The sequence below is a fragment of the Peromyscus eremicus genome, chromosome 8a (genome assembly GCF_949786415.1).
Source record: "Peromyscus eremicus chromosome 8a, PerEre_H2_v1, whole genome shotgun sequence".
NCBI lineage: Eukaryota > Metazoa > Chordata > Mammalia > Rodentia > Cricetidae > Peromyscus > Peromyscus eremicus.
Genome location: NC_081423.1, coordinates 11,625,143 through 11,641,934, shown reverse-complemented (window position 1 = coordinate 11,641,934; position 16,792 = coordinate 11,625,143). Strand labels below are relative to the sequence as shown.

Sequence of the window (16,792 nt, the reverse complement as noted above, 5' to 3'; positions counted from 1 at the left end):
CTCAGAAGGCAGAGGCAGGCAGATCTCTGTGAGTTCTAGGCCAGCCTGGTCTATAAAGGGAGTTCCAGGCCAGCCAATTCTACACAGAGAAACCCTGTCTAGGGAAATAAAACAAAAGCCAAAAATTAACTAATTAATTAAAATTCAAATGTAAAGGTAAGCATATGGCTCATGTGTACAGTGTTTGCTTACCATAAGTAAGACCCTGAGTTCCATCTTCTCTCTCTCTCTCTCTCTCTCTCTCTCTCTCTCTCTCTCTCTCTCTCTCTCTCTCACACACACACACACACACACACACACCCCTCTGGTCATTTTTAATGATGCAGTTAACTTTTTGCAGTTATCCATTTTGTAAGTAACTGGAGTGAAAGACTAGGGCCTTGCATGGCTCTCCCATTAATCTATTCCACAACCTCTTTGTTTTCTAAACAGTTTACTTTGAGACAGGTCTCACTAAGTTGTGTGCAGGCAGACCTTGAACTTGTAACCTTCCTGATAGTCTCTTGAGTAATTAGAATTGCAGCCTGGAGACACCAAGTCTAGCAAATTTTAAGAGAAATTAAGCCCTGGAACCCACCTAGCGCCTGGTGAACTTGCTCAGGGGACCAGTGCTGACCTTTTTCTTCTTCATCTTTAAGACAATGTCTTGCTGTGTTGCCCTAGTTTATATGAAACTGTGTAGCCCACCTAGGCTGGCCTCAAATTCAAAATCCTCCTGCCTCAGCCTCCTGATTACTGGCATTATAGGAACAGGTCCTTATGTTCAGCTACCGGTGCTTGGCTTTTGGGGTGAAGGGGTCAGAAGATTTGGATAAGCCGAAGCCAGCAGGCACAGACTGAATTCCTGTGGACTCCAAGAAGCTTACTCCAGGCCAGGGCACCGCCCCTTTCCTAACACTCCCGTGCTCTGTCCAGATCATTTCTCAATGGAATGAGAAGCACAGTCACATTTTCCCTCTATGGAGTCTTAGTTCCCAAGGTCTGAAGGAATAGAGTCTCCTAGGTGGCATTAGGCTCTGGGACAACATGGACAACTGGGCCAGCCTCTCTCTCTCTCTCTCTTTTTTAGCTATCATTATTATTTTATTGTTTGTGTAGAGGTGTTTTGCCTGCATATCTGTCTACATGTCACGTGCATGCAGGACACTTGGAGTACAGAAAAGGGTGTCAGATCTCTTAGGAATACCACTATGTAGGTGCTGGGGATTGAACCTGGGTCCTCTGGAAGAGCAGCCAATGCTCTTAACCTTTGAGCTATTGTTTCCCCAGCCCCATCTTTAAAAGAAAAAACAATAGTTTCAGTTCTCTGTGAGTTCAAGGCCAACATGGTCAACATAGTGAGTTGAGTTACATAGTTACATGAGTTACAAGCCAGAGTTACATAGTGAGAGCCTTTCTATATATAAATTATATGTAGGGCTGGAGAGATGGCTCAGAGGTTAAGAGCACAGGCTGCTCTTCCAGAGGTTCAGAGTTCAATTCCCAGCAACCACATGATGGCTCACAACCATCTATAATGAGATCTGGTGCCCTCTTCTGGCATGCAGGCATACATGCAAGCAGAACACTCTATATATAATAAATAAATCTTTAAAAAAAAAATAAAAAAATAAATTATATGTATATATATATAATATTTGTATTAGTTGTTTGAGGATTTCATACAATGTAGTTTGGTCATACTCATTCTCTATGCCTCTCAAATTCACTCTGGGTCAGTCTCTATACCCCTTTATTACCAAGCCTGAGTGGGTCTTGACAAATCCAATTTCTCTCCCATCTTGCAGACAGGTAGGGCATCAGGGTGGGCTACTGAGAGACGAATCCTGTTTCTTAAGTGCATTCAGAGATCCAGAACTCTGTGCCAGTCTTCGAGGACCTAGAGGACCTCCTAACCTAGGAGCCTTAAATGAATCCAGGGGCCGGATAGGCAGTATATGCTCTTCTGATGTGTTGTGTGCTGGAAAGAACGGTCCTGTCCCTTCCACTCAGTACAACGATGCTCTTTTTTTGCTGGCTATAAGCGAGGTCTCCGGAACCAGAGAGAGCACACAGGTCTTCTTAAAATTGAAGGTGTTTATGCTCGAGATGAAACTGAATTCTACTTGGGCAAGAGATGTGCTTATGTGTATAAAGCAAAAAACAACACAGTGACACCTGGAGGCAAACCAAACAAAACCAGAGTGATCTGGGGAAAAGTAACCCGGGCCCATGGAAACAGTGGCATGGTTCGTGCCAAATTCCGAAGCAACCTTCCTGCAAAGGCCATCGGACACAGAATCCGTGTGATGCTGTACCCTTCCCGGATTTAAACTAATGAAAGTAAATAAATAAAAGTGGGTTTGTGCTCTTGTAAAAAAAAAAAAAAAAAAAAGAATGAACACAATCTTTGAATCATCAAACACTCGAGTCTAAAAACACATCTTCTGTTTTTTTGTCTTTGTTTTATTGTTGTTTGTTTGTTTGTTTTCTGAGACAGGGTTTCTATGTGTACCCTGGCTGTCCTAGAACTCACTCTGTAGACCAGGCTGTCCTGGAACTCTGAGATCCAGAGATCCGCCTGCCTCTGTCTCCCGAGTTCTGGGATTAAAGGCGTGCTCCCCAACGCCCGGCGCATCTGCAGTTTTTCTGTGTCAGTGTTCATAGACACTGATGGGTAGAGTAATCATTGTGAACCAGCACTATGGATCTGACCCTATCTCCCAAGCCAAGACAGGTGCAGCGCAGGCTGGGGACCCCCTGAACCGGAACCCTCGAAGCTGGGAACCCTGTAAAGCTGCAGCTGAGTGGGGAATGGGATCTGGAAGGGACTTCCTGTTGTCCCTAATCCCAGCCTCCACCGGGCTTGCCGGCCCGTTCAGTTCTGGCTGCCAAGACTCGCTTCACCCCCTGGAGGGGTACTCCACGGCACCCCAGGTGCCTCCCTTGCCTCTACCTTGGTGAGAAAGGGATGGTTGGGAAAGCACCTGGAAATCGGCCTGTGCAGTCAGCTTGCAGAAGGGGCTTCAGGCTGGCAGGAGAGAATAAGGGGGCTGAACCCAGGATGGGGAAGGTGAGGACATGGCCCACCGGACCATGACCAGGATGAACGCCCCCGAGGGGAAGCTGCTGCTTCCAGAGAACTGCTGAGAGTGGGCAGCTGAGTCGTGGGTTCCAGGCGAGGCTGTGTCCACCTGGGGCACACGGCAGGCACCACCGCACTGGCACCTCTTTTGTGGGCTCTCTGCAGAATTTTCTGCGCCTCGTGACAAGAAACCCTGATTCCGACTTAGCCCTCACTTTCCCTGAGCTGGCTTCACTGAGATTTGAGGCTCTTGCTTCAGTGACAAAGGGGACAAGGGGACAATACCATTCCTTTCAAAGAAATCAGAAAACATCATTCAGCACGGGCTCCACAGGGTCCTGCAGACTTCGTTTGCACTCTGGTCAGACGTAAGGAGTGCTGAAGCACTTTGGAGGTGTTCCAGATGCTGATTTCTTTCCTCTTTTCCAGGACCCTGGCTAAAACCTGGAGGGGGCTTGACGAGCAGGGGAGAGAATCATTTGCTGTTCTTCCTCTCTCTGATACAGAAGATGTCTGCAGACAGTAAAAGCATCCTGGCTGCTGAGAGCAAGGAGAAAACCCATGAGGTATGGTGGGATCCTAGGGAGGGTGGGATGCCTTGGAATGGAGCAGAGGGGATTTTCAAAACTCATATCTGGACAAAAGGAAGAGTGAGAGTCACTGCAGGAGTGAGGCTTCCAGATGAGGGCACTGGGTAGGGGTGTGTGGGGGCGGGGAGCGGCATCATGGGAAATAGCTTCCAGTCAGTCTTTACAGTGTGTTTTTGCTCTGTCTAGTAAGGGGCATAGCAGTCACAGAACATAGGGAGGTCTTCTGTTCCCCACTCCCTTCCTCCTGGGCCATGCCTCCTCATGGCTTACCTCTCTCTGAGTCTGAGTTCTGCCTGTAACAGCTGCCTGCCCGTGTCGGGTGTGTGTGTGTGTGTGTGTGTGTGTGTCGGGTGTGTGTGTGTGTCGTGTGTGTGTGTGTGTGTGTCGGGTGTGTGTGTGTGTGTGTGTGTCGTGTGTGTGTGTGTGTGTCGTGTGTGTGTGTGTGTGTGTGTGTGTGTCGGGTGTGTGTGTGTGTGTGTGTCGGGTGTGTGTGTGTGTGTGTGTCGGGTGTGTGTGTGTGTGTGTCGTGTGTGTGTGTGTGTGTGTCGGGTGTGTGTGTGTGTGTGTGTGTCGGGTGTGTGTGTGTGTGTGTGTGTGTGCGCGCGCGCGCGCGCGCGTTACTAAGGACTGAACCCTATTTGTCATATATGCCATAAGCGGTCTCCTGCTGAGCTACATCTCAAATCCTCTTTTGACTTTTTATTTGATTTTTGAAACAGATTTGCTAAGTTTCTTGTGTGGCTTTGGACTCCCAGTAGCCCTGGGAGGTCTTGAACTTGCTATCCTCCTGCTTCAGCTTCCCGAGTTGGCACCACCAGACCTAACTGTACCGTCTGTTCTCACCCAGATCTAAATCCCTGGGTGTAGGCCACCCTAAACATCCAATGATTTAATTTCAAGATTGCTAACTTAATTATCTCTGTAAAAGACCCTTTCTCCAAATAAGGCTCCATTCTTTTTTTCTTTTCTTTTTTTTTTTTTTTAAAGATTTATTTATTTATTATGTATACAGTGTTCTGTCTGCACATATCCCTGCAGGCCAGAAGAGGGCACCAGATCTCATTACAGATGGTTGTGAGCCACCATGTGGTTGCTGGAAATTGAACTCAGGACCTTTGGAAGAACAAACAGTGCTCTTAACCTCTGAGCCATCTCTCCAGCCCATGGCTCCATTCTTTGTTGTTTTGTTTTTAGACAAGGTCTCCTGTAGTCCAGGTTGGCCTAGAACGGCTTGTGTAGCCAAGGGTGTCCTTGAACTCCTGACCCTCCTGCTTCCACCTCCCAAATCCTGGGATTCCAGGCTGTGGCACCATACCTGACTTCAAATACAGTTACATTCACGGCTGACAGGGAATTGGAGGGGTGCTATTTAACCCACTACATTTAGTTTTCTTATATATTAAAAAAAAATAGCGGTCTACACTGCTCTGTGTCATATGAGGCTTCTGTGGAGCGGTGACAGCTGCTTCCAGGGTGCCTTGTTCATGTGGACTGTGCATCCTCCATCCTCTGCCTGTCCTTGCTGGCGGTGAGCCCTGGATAGAAAGAGGCTGACCCTTTAAGACAGCGATTCTCAACCTGTGGGTCAAAGACCCTTCTGGGTTTCACAGGGGTCACATATCAGATATTCGGCATATCAGATATTTACATTATGATTTTAATTAATTAATTAATTTATTTTTTGGTTTTTTAAGACAGGGTTTCTCTGTGTAGTTTTGGTGCCTTTCCTGGATCTTGCTCTGTAGCCCAGGCTGGTCTCGAACTCACAGATATCCGCCTGGTTCTGTATCCCGAGTGCTGGGATTAAAGGCATGTGTGCGCCACCGCCGCCCGGTTACATTACGATTTATAGCAGTAGCAAAACTGCAGTTATGAAGTAGCAACGAAAATAATGTTGTGGTTGGGGGTCACCTCATGAAGGTCCCGGCATTAGGAAGGTTGAGAAGTACTGCTCTAAAGTGTGCCTTATGTTTGAGTGTACATTCTACTAGCCAGCTGTCTCCACCAGCTCTCCAGTCCAGTGCTGACAGGGATTGTGATTCCTAGGATCCAGGTCATGAGCAGTGCTGTGGAGACATGCTCTCTGGGCAGGGGGAGACAGCCGTGGCCGCCTCTCAGGAGTCAACACATATTAAGGCAGAGCCAGAAGAACCACACCCTGAGGGGGTATCACTGGAGGACAGAGCTCCAGAAACACAGGGCTGGATGCCCCGGAGTCCTGGCTCTAAGGAGAAAGCCCTGTTTCTGCCTGGCGGAGGTAAGAGAAGGGTGTGTTTTTCTCGGGGAGGCATTCTGGGGAGAGTTGAGGGTTTTACTGAGGGAGGTAGAGGCCCCAGATTTTCTTCTGCCTCCTGGCAGCCTTGGAGTGGGTGACCGGCTTCCTTGGATCGGGTGAGGGCTGAGGTAGCTGGGGGAGCATCGTGGCCCAGGTTGCCGGCTGCTCTGAGGACCCTGTCTCCCCGCAGCTCTTCCCTCACCCTGGATTCCCGTACTTTCCCGAGGGGGAAGGACCAGAGGACGACGAGTGGCCACGGCCCTCCTCACTGCCTGGTCCCAGGTGAGTGTCCGCTGAGGGTCCCCCCTGCCCGCCCCAGGACAGAGGCAGGACTCTTCCTGGTCCTCACATGGTACAGTCTTTTCTGTAATGGGTTCAGCATGTGACCCGCCCTGCCTCGAGTCAGAACCTTCTGCTAAAGTGCTGTTGGGCCACCTGGGAGCCCTCACCAAGACATGGGCTCCCAGCAGTCCTGGCCCAGCTGGTGGAGAAGCAGAGGGAGCAGGGTGGCCGGTCTGTCATTGAGAATCCTCCTCTGAGAGATGAGCTTAGGGTGGAGACCATGTGGGGGCCTGAGCTGTGCCCGTGGACCCTAAGATGCTGCCTTGCTCCTGACCATCACATCCCACAGAAGGCCATGCTTGGGGGGCTCTTCCGTCCACCCATCTAATCCAGGTGATGGGGTCACTGGAGGCGGCAGTTTGAAGACCTGGTGTTGACATTTTTTCTTACCTTGTCCACAGCAAACTCTGAACAGTGTTGTTTTCATGTTGTCTCAGATGCCGGTGACCTTTGAGGATGTGGCTCTGTACCTCTCCCGGGAGGAGTGGGGAAGGCTGGACCACACACAGCAAAATTTCTACAGGGATGTACTACAGGAGAAAAATGGGCTAGCCTTGGGTAAGGGCTCATCTGCAGTGGCGCCTTCCTGTGGCCTCAGGAGTGTTGAAGGCTGCCACCCACCCTCACCTTCTCTCCCTTTCCTCTCTTCTTTATCTGGACAGCACTGCTCTGCAGAACCTTCCCCACAGATGGCCATGTCTGCATCTGTCCTAGGACAGTGACCACAGGCCAAGTGCCTGCTGAGTTCTAGAAACGGGATAGGAGGGCTTAATTTCCAACTCCATTTGATCAGCTTAGATTGGAGTTTGAACAGCCAGAGTGTTGGGTGTGGTAGCTCACACCTAACCCCAGCAGTTGGGAGGCTAGAGGATTGATGCTTACCTGTGACGTTCCAGGCCTGCAGGGCTAAGTAGTGACGCTTATCTCAAAGGCTGTTTAAAAAGACGCAGCCGCCGTGGCGGTCAGTGGCCGCAGCACTGCACAGTGTTGGTGTGGGATTCTGTCTTTCCTTTCTCTGCATTGTCCCCGAGCTGCGTTCTTCTCAGAGTCCCAGCTTTAGATGTGTCCTCTGGAGGCTCCCGGTTGGATGGGCCATCAGCTCGCCTCTCAGGTCCTTAAGCTAGAAGTATTGCTGCTGCTTCAGGGAACCTATGAGGCAAGTGTGCGCCTCCAGGGGTGGGGAGGGCTTGCATCTCAGTCCAGGCTTCTGACTCCTCGGTTCCAAACCAATCTTGACAGAATTTGATGATGTCTTCAGCACTTCATTGTCGTCCTCCATCATGTAGCTACTTCCAATTTACTAGGTGGAATCCCTGGGCCTAAGCAGTGTGTGTGCATTGGGGAGGGGGCCGGGGGGGACAGGGGGACGGGGAGACCAGAGGTTAGCCTTGAGTGTTATTTCAATGCTGTCCACTGTGTTTTGTTTTTTGATTTTTTCAAGACAGGGTTCCTCTGTGTAGCCCTGGCTGTCCTGGAACTCACTCTGTAGACCAGGCTGGCCTCGAACTTAAAGATCCGCCTATGTCTGCCTCCTGAGTGCTGGGATTAAAGGGGTGCATCACCACTACCCGGCTCACTTCAATTTTTTTGAGACATGGTCTTTCATTGGTCTCAAATTCACCAGATTGTTTAGGCTTGATAACCATTGAGCCCCAGGTATCCACATATCTACCCATCATTAGCACTACAAGCATTTGGGGCTGTGTCTGGCTTTTAATGTGGTTGCTAAGGATGGACCTTAGAGCCTCACACAGGCTTAGCTGGCAGGCCCCATGGCCTTGGCAGTTCTGTTGATGATTGGATGGTGGCCCTGAGACTCATTCTGGGCATATCAACCACTCACTCCTGTAGTTAGCTCAGGTTTGCCTACTACCCTTTCTTAGCATTTCCCAGGGCCCAGACCAACAAGTCCAAGCAAACCTTGGATGTTAGAGGGGACGTGGGACTCAATCAGGCTGTAACCAGTGACCTAACAAATTCCTGTACTCCATTGAGGTGTGAGAGTCACAGCCCTCTTCTCTTACTGACTACACCAAATTCCTCAGGGACGCAGCACATCAGTGTCCCAGCCTTGGAGCTTGGCCTCTGCACCATCCCCGGTTCCCCTGAATGCAGATGCAGGAGCAGGTGGTCTTCTGCGGTCCCTGCTGCTGTCCCCCTGCTTGGCAGCTGTGACGAGGAAAGCGATCTGCTGAACTTCATGTGGTGTTAGGGATGGGCCTCACACATACCAGGCCAGGGCCCTGCCCCAGCCACACTCCAGCCCTTCTGAACGGATACATATATTTATTTATCCATTTGTTTAAATTTTGTTTTGAGGCAGGGTCTCATAGCACAGCCGAGCAGAGAATGACCTTAAACTTCTTATCTTCCTCCCTCCGCCTCCTAAGTGCTGGAATTCCACAAATGGGCCACCAAACCTGGAATTTTTAAAATCTTGCTTACTAATTTTTATTGAGACAGTCTCACTGTGTAGTCTAGTCTGGCCTTGAGCTCAGTACCCTTCGCCAGCCTCCCATCCATGCCTGGCTCTAAAGGAACTTGTGAGTGCCTGTTGTCTTGTCTCAGGTTTCTAAGGCCCCTGCTCCCCCTTTTTCCTCGTTCAGTCAGGTGGGGCTGGAGATGAGGGATCATGGGAGGAGTGTGGTTTGGGGAGTGATTCCATGACTGGGTAGAAGCACAGCTTTTCTTTCTTGACAGGGTTTCCGTTCAGCAGACCTTTCTGGGTCCCCCAAGTTCAGGGGAAGGACGAGGTGGCAAGTTCCAGCAGACCACCAGGTGCTGAGGAGAGAAGAGGCCTTGGTTCAGGTGAGGGCCTTAGCAAATGCCTTAGTTTGGGGCTCCCCCTTGTGGGTGTGGGTGCCGGGGTTTCCAGACCCCTCTACTGCTGGAGGGTGGCTCTTGTCTTGAGGGGTCCCCTGGCTTCCCCTTCCCTTTTCCTGTCCCCCAGAATCTAGCTCCCGGGTTTTTAGCTCTGCCTGCCCATCCCTTAGGCTCTCCAGAAGTTTGTCTCAACTGGCAACCCTGCCTTTTTACAGGAATTGTGGAAATGGGCAAGGTGGTACCAACCCTAGCCATGGCAGCCCTAGAGGATACGAAGCCCTCAAGGACCAGGGCCGGGTGCGCTCCGGGGGAAGAGCCACAGTGTGGTCAGCAAGTGGCTAGTGGCCCGGGTGCGAAGATGGCCAGAGACTCTGGGGAAGCCAGGCAGCCAAAGCCCTCCCCACCCGACACACAGCCTCTCGAGAACCCAGAGAACAGCGGCCCAGGGAAACCCAGCGAGGAGGAGAAGGGCGCCCTGGAAAGTGGCGAGGAAGGTCTTGTTGGGGACGGTGAACCGGGCAGGAAGACATACAAGTGCGAACAGTGTGGCAAGGGCTTCAGCTGGCACTCGCACCTGGTGACACACCGGCGCACTCACACGGGTGAGAAGCCCTATACGTGCACGGACTGCGGCAAGCGCTTCGGCCGCAGCTCACACCTCATCCAGCACCAGATCATCCACACGGGCGAGAAGCCCTACACCTGCCCCGCGTGTTGGAAGAGCTTCAGCCACCACTCCACGCTGATCCAGCACCAGCGCATCCACACCGGTGAGAAGCCGTACGTGTGCGAGCGCTGCGCCAAGCGCTTCACCCGCCGCTCAGACCTGGTCACACACCAGGGCACTCACACGGGCGCCAAGCCGCACAAGTGCCCCGTCTGCGGCAAGTGCTTCACACAGAGCTCCGCCCTGGTCACGCACCAGCGCACCCACACCGGCGTCAAGCCCTACGCGTGCCCGGAGTGCGGCAAGTGCTTCAGCCAGCGCTCCAACCTCATCGCGCACAATCGCACGCACACGGGCGAGAAACCCTACCACTGCCTCGACTGCGGCAAGAGCTTCAGCCACAGCTCACACCTCACCGCCCACCAGCGCACCCACCGCGGTGTGCGGCCCTACTCCTGCCCGCTCTGCGGCAAGAGCTTCAGCCGCCGCTCCAACCTGCACCGGCACGAGAAGATCCACACCACCGGGCCCAAGGCCTTGGCCATGCTCATGCTGGGGGCGGCAGCGGCAGCGGGGGCGCTCACCGCACCCCCACCTGCTCCCACTTAGAAGCCACAGAGAGACAGAGAGCAGTGAGAGCACCCAGGGTAGCTGGGACAGTCCCCGCTGATGCTAGAGCCCTGGGAAGAAGACACTGGGTCCTAGCCAGTGGGATGGACCGGGATGAGGGCGGGGAGCTGTAAGGGTCCAGCGCTGGCACCAGGTGGGACATGGTGGCGTGGGAGGAGAGGGCAAGCACTCTAGCTGCAGATTAAAGGCCTTGGATTTCAAGCTGTGGCCTGTGGCTCTGTCTGCCTGGTGCTTGAGCCGATCTCTGAGCGTCCGTCCGGCAGCTCCTGGTTCCACCAGGGTCCTCGTTCAGGCATTCCCGAGTCACCTCTTTTGGCCTGGAAGCCTCTCTTTCCTGACTCTTGGGGTCAGGGTCCCTTTTGTCAAAGGCCTATTCCAGAACATTGGGACCTTTTTTAAAAAAATAACTTTTGTGGTTGTTGTTGGTATCTATATATGTGTATGTGTGTGGGCACACACGTGCCACAGCGCGTCTGTGGAAGTAAGTCTGAGGACAACTTTTAGAATGTGGGTCCCAGGTATGGAACTCAAGTTGGCTTGGTTGGCAGTAGGCATCTTTACCTGCTGAGCCATCTCACCCTGGTTTTTTGAGCCCCGTTTTCATGTAGCCTAGGGTAGCCTGGAGCAAGCTTTGTAACCGGATGTTCCTTGCCCCTGCCTTCTAGGTACTCCGATTATAGGTGTAAACCACCCAGCTCATTTTAGGACCATTAAGTCTGTAAACAAAGGCTCTGAGTTCAGGTTTCCCAGCTGGAAGACAGCCAGTCACTTCCGAAACTGAAGCCATGGAAAGGGGTCCCATCAGCTGGCATCATGTCCCAAGGGCACTTGGCACTCGCTGAGCCCTGGCCTCTCCTTGGGCTTTCACATCGGGAACCGGAAGCACCGAATCTGCTGCCTCAGGCTCCTGGCTGTTTTGTGGGGGTCTCCTCTCCATCTGCTTACCTTGGGGCCTGCCAGGGACCCGAGGACTCCTGCAGGGACCCCTCTCCTGTCTCGTGTTCCTCAGCTGCTGCCAGCTCCGCTGCTCATCTCCTTGGTATATGCCATTTATAATGTGCTGTACCTTCCCGTTTGGCATTGAACAAAGGTTCTGACTTTTAACCTCTAGCATCCATTCCCATTTGCTCCTTTTAAAACCCAGGATCCAGCCTGTGATCCTGCACTGTGGCTCAGTTGCCAAGAGAACATTCAGCTCTGCTATCAGAGGCCTCAGGGAACCATACACTGTCTGCAGCTCTGGGCGGCCCTAAGCTTCTAAGGGGTACAGTTCTGTAGCTTGACGAGGATACAGACAACAGTAACAACAGCTGGCCGGGCATGAAGCAGAGGCAGCAGATACACTGTATGCACTGTGTACATTACCTCTGCTCTCTGACTGGGTTTGTTGCCTCAGTTTTGTTTGTTTGTTTTATGTGTGTTGGCGTTTTGCCTACATGTGTGTCTCTTAATGCTGAGCCATCTCTCCAGCCCCTGAATCATAAGTCACACAACCAAAGGGCTGGAATTGGTGGCAGATTGGGTCTGGAAGGGTTGTTGCTGTGTTTTTGGTTTTTGGTTTTGTTTTTTGTTTGTTTGTTTAGACAAACTGTATAGCCCTGGCTATCCTGGAACATGCTCAGGAGGCAGAAGTAGGCGGATCTCTGAGTTCAAGGCCAGCCTGGTCTACAGAGCAAGTTTCAGGACAACCAGAGCTATACAGAGAAACCCTGTCTTAAACAAACAAAAGGATCTCAGGGAGCTGAAGTTGGCCTGGAACTCAGTAAAGGATGACTCTAACCACTGGTCATACTGGCTCTGCCTCACAAATGCTGGAATTACAGATGTGCTCTACCGTGCCGAGCTAGATGGTTATTTATCAGAGGCCAGGAAGACAGACTGCTACCTCCATCTTGTCTGCACCTGTCACTCAGCCAGCAATGGAATTTCTCTGTGTGGCTCAGTGTGAGGGGCTGAGGGGGCTCTCACCTGTGACGTGGGCTTCTCTCCGAGAACACTTTAATGAGGGCGAGGGACTGCTTGCAAAGACTTGTTACAATTCGCGGGACCTTAGCGTACTGACTCACTAGCACGGTGGGTATTGTGGACTGTGATTTCAGTTCCTCAGGCTGTGGGCCTGGTGCACTGGGGATGTGCAGTGACCCACTGGGACAGATTACACAGAGTAAGTTCAGAAGAGAGGGGCGCCTTGGAAATACTTAACAAGCAACAAATAAAATGAAGCGTTAGTGCTGTGGGTCTCGAAAGGAACTGATGACTTGGGTGGTGGGGTGTCAGGAAAGGATAGGACGCCTGAGGAGGGTCTTGATGTCGGAGGGCACATGGCCACAGTTGAACGTCTGTCTGTCTGGTTTACTAGTGTGCTGCTGAGAGCAGAGCGCTGGCGAGGACAGAGCGAACACATTTCCTTCTGAGCTTCCCGCGCCATGGTTCAGGGTCCTGGCGAAGAGTGGTCTTAGCTGGGTGGAGGTGGAGGTCTGTAGACACAGCTCTGGCCTCGGACGCTAGCTCCCCGGAGCTCCTGGCGGGCAATAGATCTGGAGTCTGACCAGGTTTTTTTTTTCCACACCAGAAGCCCCACCCTCCCCCTGTCCTCAGCCAGTCGGTTGCCAGGGAGATGGGCGCGAGAAAAACCAGCCAATCACCGCCGACGCTAGTCCCAGCAACGCGCGCTTTCTCTGCCGCGCCCCAAGCCTCGCGGTTGTCCGGGCAACGGTTCCAGGTTACCGTTCGGAAATGGTCCTGGTTTCGGGTCTCCAGGTTCGGCCCTCAGAGGAACCAGACTGTGTTCACTGACTCCCTCTGTCAGCTGCCTTTCCTCGCCGGGGCTTGCAGGGCTGTGGCTCTGACTTACCTGAAACGCGCTGTGGAGAAACAGACCAAGATGGAGTAGAACTTGGAGTGATCGCTTACCTCTGCCTTTCATGTGATGGGATTACAGGAAACAGAACACTAGGCCCAGCTTTTATTTATTACTATTTTGATTCAGATATATTTTAAATTTTGTCTTCGCACGGTTTCTGCTTAATGCTGCATATGTATATTCATACTAAAGTTTGGCATATAAAAACAAAGTAAACTTTTCGGCATAGTAAAAAACAACTAATTATAGAAATATTCGTTTATTTGCTCAGTGTTGGAGGCACATGCCTTTAATACCGGCACTTGGGAAGCAGAGTCAGGCAGACCTTTGAGTTTGAGGCCAGCCTGGTCTGCCGTGTGAGTTCCAGGACAGCCAGGGCTACACAGAGAAAGTTGTCTTGAAAACAATCAAAAAAGAATTTTTTTTTTTTTTGGTTTGTTGTTGTTTTTGTTTTTTTGAGACAAGGTTTCTCTGCGTAGCTTTGGAGCCTGTCTTGGAACTCACTCTGTAGATCAGGCTGGCCTCAGACTCATGGAGATCCACCTGCCTCTACATCTGGAGTGCTGGGATTAAAGGCCTGCGCCACCACCGCCCAACCCCCGGGCTCAGATTTTTGAAGTTTATTAAGTATGGAGTTTTCCTCCTCTCTCTGTCTCTGTCTCTCTCTCACTCTCTCCTTCCTTCCTTCGTTCCTTCCTTCCTTTCCTCTTTTTGGAGACAAGGTCTCTTTACATAGTCCTAGCTGTCCTGGAATTCACTATGTAGACCAGGCTGGCCTTGAACTCACAGAGATCCACCTGCCTCTGCCTCCCCAGTGTTGGGATCAAAGGCATGTGCCACCACACCCGGCAGCATTTATTTTTTATGTGTATGAACATTTGTCTTTATGCATTTCTGCACCACGTGCATGCCTGGTGCCGAGGAGCCCAGAAGAGGGCGTCAGAGCCCTGGAACTGGAGTTACAGGCAGTTGTAAGCTGATGTGTGGGTGCTGAGAATTGAACCTGGATCCTCTGGAAAAGCAGCCAGTGCTCTCTAGCCCTGGGAGCATTTTCTGTATTGCTGTACAGACATACCCAACAACACCAGTTGGAATAGAATGAAGTCTGTCTACTCTTGGCAGAGTCACCTCAAAGGAAGGGACATTTAGTCGTCAGCTAGCTGGTGTACTAATCTATAGACTGCTTCAAAACCAGCTCACAGGTGATGCCAAGTAAAATAAGCATATAGTCATTAAAACACAACATATTGGAAAAATAATAAAGTGGCTGGGCATGTGGCACACACCTTTAATCCCAACAGTGAGAAGCCGAGGCAGGTGGATCTCTGTGAGTTCCAGGCCAACCTGGTCTACAGAGTGAGTTCCAGGCTCCCCAAGACTACAAAGAAGATCATGTCTTCAAAAACAGAAAAAAGTACTTTTGAAACCTTAACAAACAATCATACAACAACAAACCCAAAACACCGCCACCAGAACCAAACATGCTGACCTGACCTTGGCCTGTAGCTGGAGTTTGTGGATCAATAGTATACTCGCTGAGCCAATGGGCGTTCCTGGTCTCTTCTGGTCTCACATGCATGGCACAGATGGAGGGCTCTTTTAGTGGCAGCAAGGCGTGTTTGCCTGGGTGTGCTCACATCAGAAGTCATCCTCAGTTGTCACTCTTGATAGGGGCTCTCCCTGGGACTGGAGCTTCCTGCATCCAGCTTCCTGGACTGAGCTTTCTCTCCAGCCCTGAATTCTGTTTTTTGTGGGTTGTTGTTTTGTTTGGTTGGTTTTGGGGTTTTGAGACAGGGTTTCTTTATAGCCCTGCTGTCCTGGAACTTGCTCTGTAGACCAGACTGGCCTTGGAACTCAGAGATTTTCGTGCATCTGCCTCCTGAGTGCTGAGATTAAAGGCATGCAACACCACCACATGGCCTCTGAATTCTGTTTTTTGTTTTTTTAACCTAAGGCATTGTACATCTCTCGTTAATGTAGCTCATATTCTTATGAGCCCCCAAAGCCCCCTAAGGCAGAGACCTACTGGGATATCATTGTACTTCATTATCCCCAGTCTTCCGAATTGTATTTGTTCAAGGTGAATGTTTCCAGTGACTAGGTAATTAAGATCTTGACCTGACCTTTATAGCCCTGGATCCTAATCCGTTTGAACAATATTCACTTAGGAGGATGGTCAATGAAAGGCAAAGTTATGAGCCTACAGAACGATCTGGAAACAGAAGAATCTGGGACCTCGGGAGTGAGGGAGCCCAGGAGAGGGTGGTGTCATGGCCCCACTTGCCTCAAGGGGTCTCCTAGAGAATTGCTAATCCCCCTGGCCTGCCCACGAATGTTTCTTATAATTCTTATTTTTCTGTGTGTCTGTCTTTGTCTCTCTGTAGTTCAGGGGACGACAGGGAGTCACTTTTCTCCTCCCGCCATGTGGGTCCCAGGGATGGAACACAGGCTGTCAGTTGTCTTACCTGCTAAGCCACCTCACAGGCCCTTGCTCTGGAAGTTTTACAAACCCGGTCCCCTCTTTGTGGTGGACAATGCAGGACCAAGCTTTTTACTCTTTTCTAGACAAATCCACATTTGGGTAGGCAGACTTTTCTCATCACCTTCTCAGTTTACTGACCCTGGAAAGTCTAACATTGGAGATTCCACATCAGTAGTGCGGGGCTGGGCATATGCTCTGGGCTGTGTGAGGAATAAAAATACTGTGCCTGTGCCTGCCCATGGGTAAACAATCAATAAAGCTTATCAGCTTGTGGTTTTGCAACAGACTTCAAAAACTAGGCAGATGTGGGTCCTCTCCCTCTGGGATATTTATGTCTAGATTCTGATTCTGTTCTGGATTCTTAATTCTAGGTTCTGTCAAGCTGATTTTTGGAGTATTTTGGAGGTTGGATTGTTTTGAATTCTAAAAGAGTTGATCAGTCACTGGTAGTGTACACACAGACCACAGCATTGTGTGACTGCCTCTATTTTCTTCTCAGAACTCTGATTTTTCAAAAAGACTTCCAAAAACTAATGAAGTCAGATGACACAAGACCTCTAGAAGAGTGTTAACCTCACCATCTACTCAGCCCTGAAGGTGGGCAGCTGAACCCATAGCTGCGGGACAGCGTGGCCGACACTGCCACCTTGTGGCCACAAACCGAGGAGCAGGTACACCAGTTCCCATCAATGTGACTTCTTGGGGTTGGGGGAACTGCCCTCGGGGCCCTCGGTGGCTTCTTTATTTCAGCGCCAACTGCTGCCCTTCGGCATGCTTCCCCACACCCGTCTTTTACTCAGTTACTGTGGCTGGTGTGGTCTCGCTCAGGGGCGGAGGGTGTGTGTTGGGGTGCTCACTACTATTAGGGTGAGTTCTATTCTTTGAATTTTTTTGCTTTAGATTGATGGAAAACAAACAAAAAGGAAAAGAAAACAGAACCAACAGTACTTTTTGAACAGCCTATGTTTTGTGTAGCCTCTACAAAAAGTCCTGAGGTGGGATTGGCTCTTAAAAACTGAGACAGGGGAGATGGAGATGAAAAACAGACCCGGCATC

At 50.8% G+C, this 16,792-nt stretch overlaps 1 protein-coding gene across 1 annotated transcript; it reads left to right on the top strand.

Moving 5' to 3' along the window:
- Nucleotides 1-2,848: 2,848 nt before the first annotated feature.
- On the top strand, nt 2,849-10,592 carry Znf205 (zinc finger protein 205). Its single transcript, XM_059269163.1, has 7 exons — nt 2,849-2,939; nt 3,494-3,630; nt 5,701-5,911; nt 6,120-6,211; nt 6,709-6,829; nt 8,972-9,079; nt 9,310-10,592. The coding sequence occupies exons 2-7, from the start codon at nt 3,574-3,576 to the stop codon at nt 10,368-10,370; spliced, it is 1,650 nt and encodes a 549-aa protein (XP_059125146.1). The 5' UTR covers nt 2,849-2,939; nt 3,494-3,573; the 3' UTR covers nt 10,371-10,592.
- Nucleotides 10,593-16,792: the final 6,200 nt, after the last annotated feature.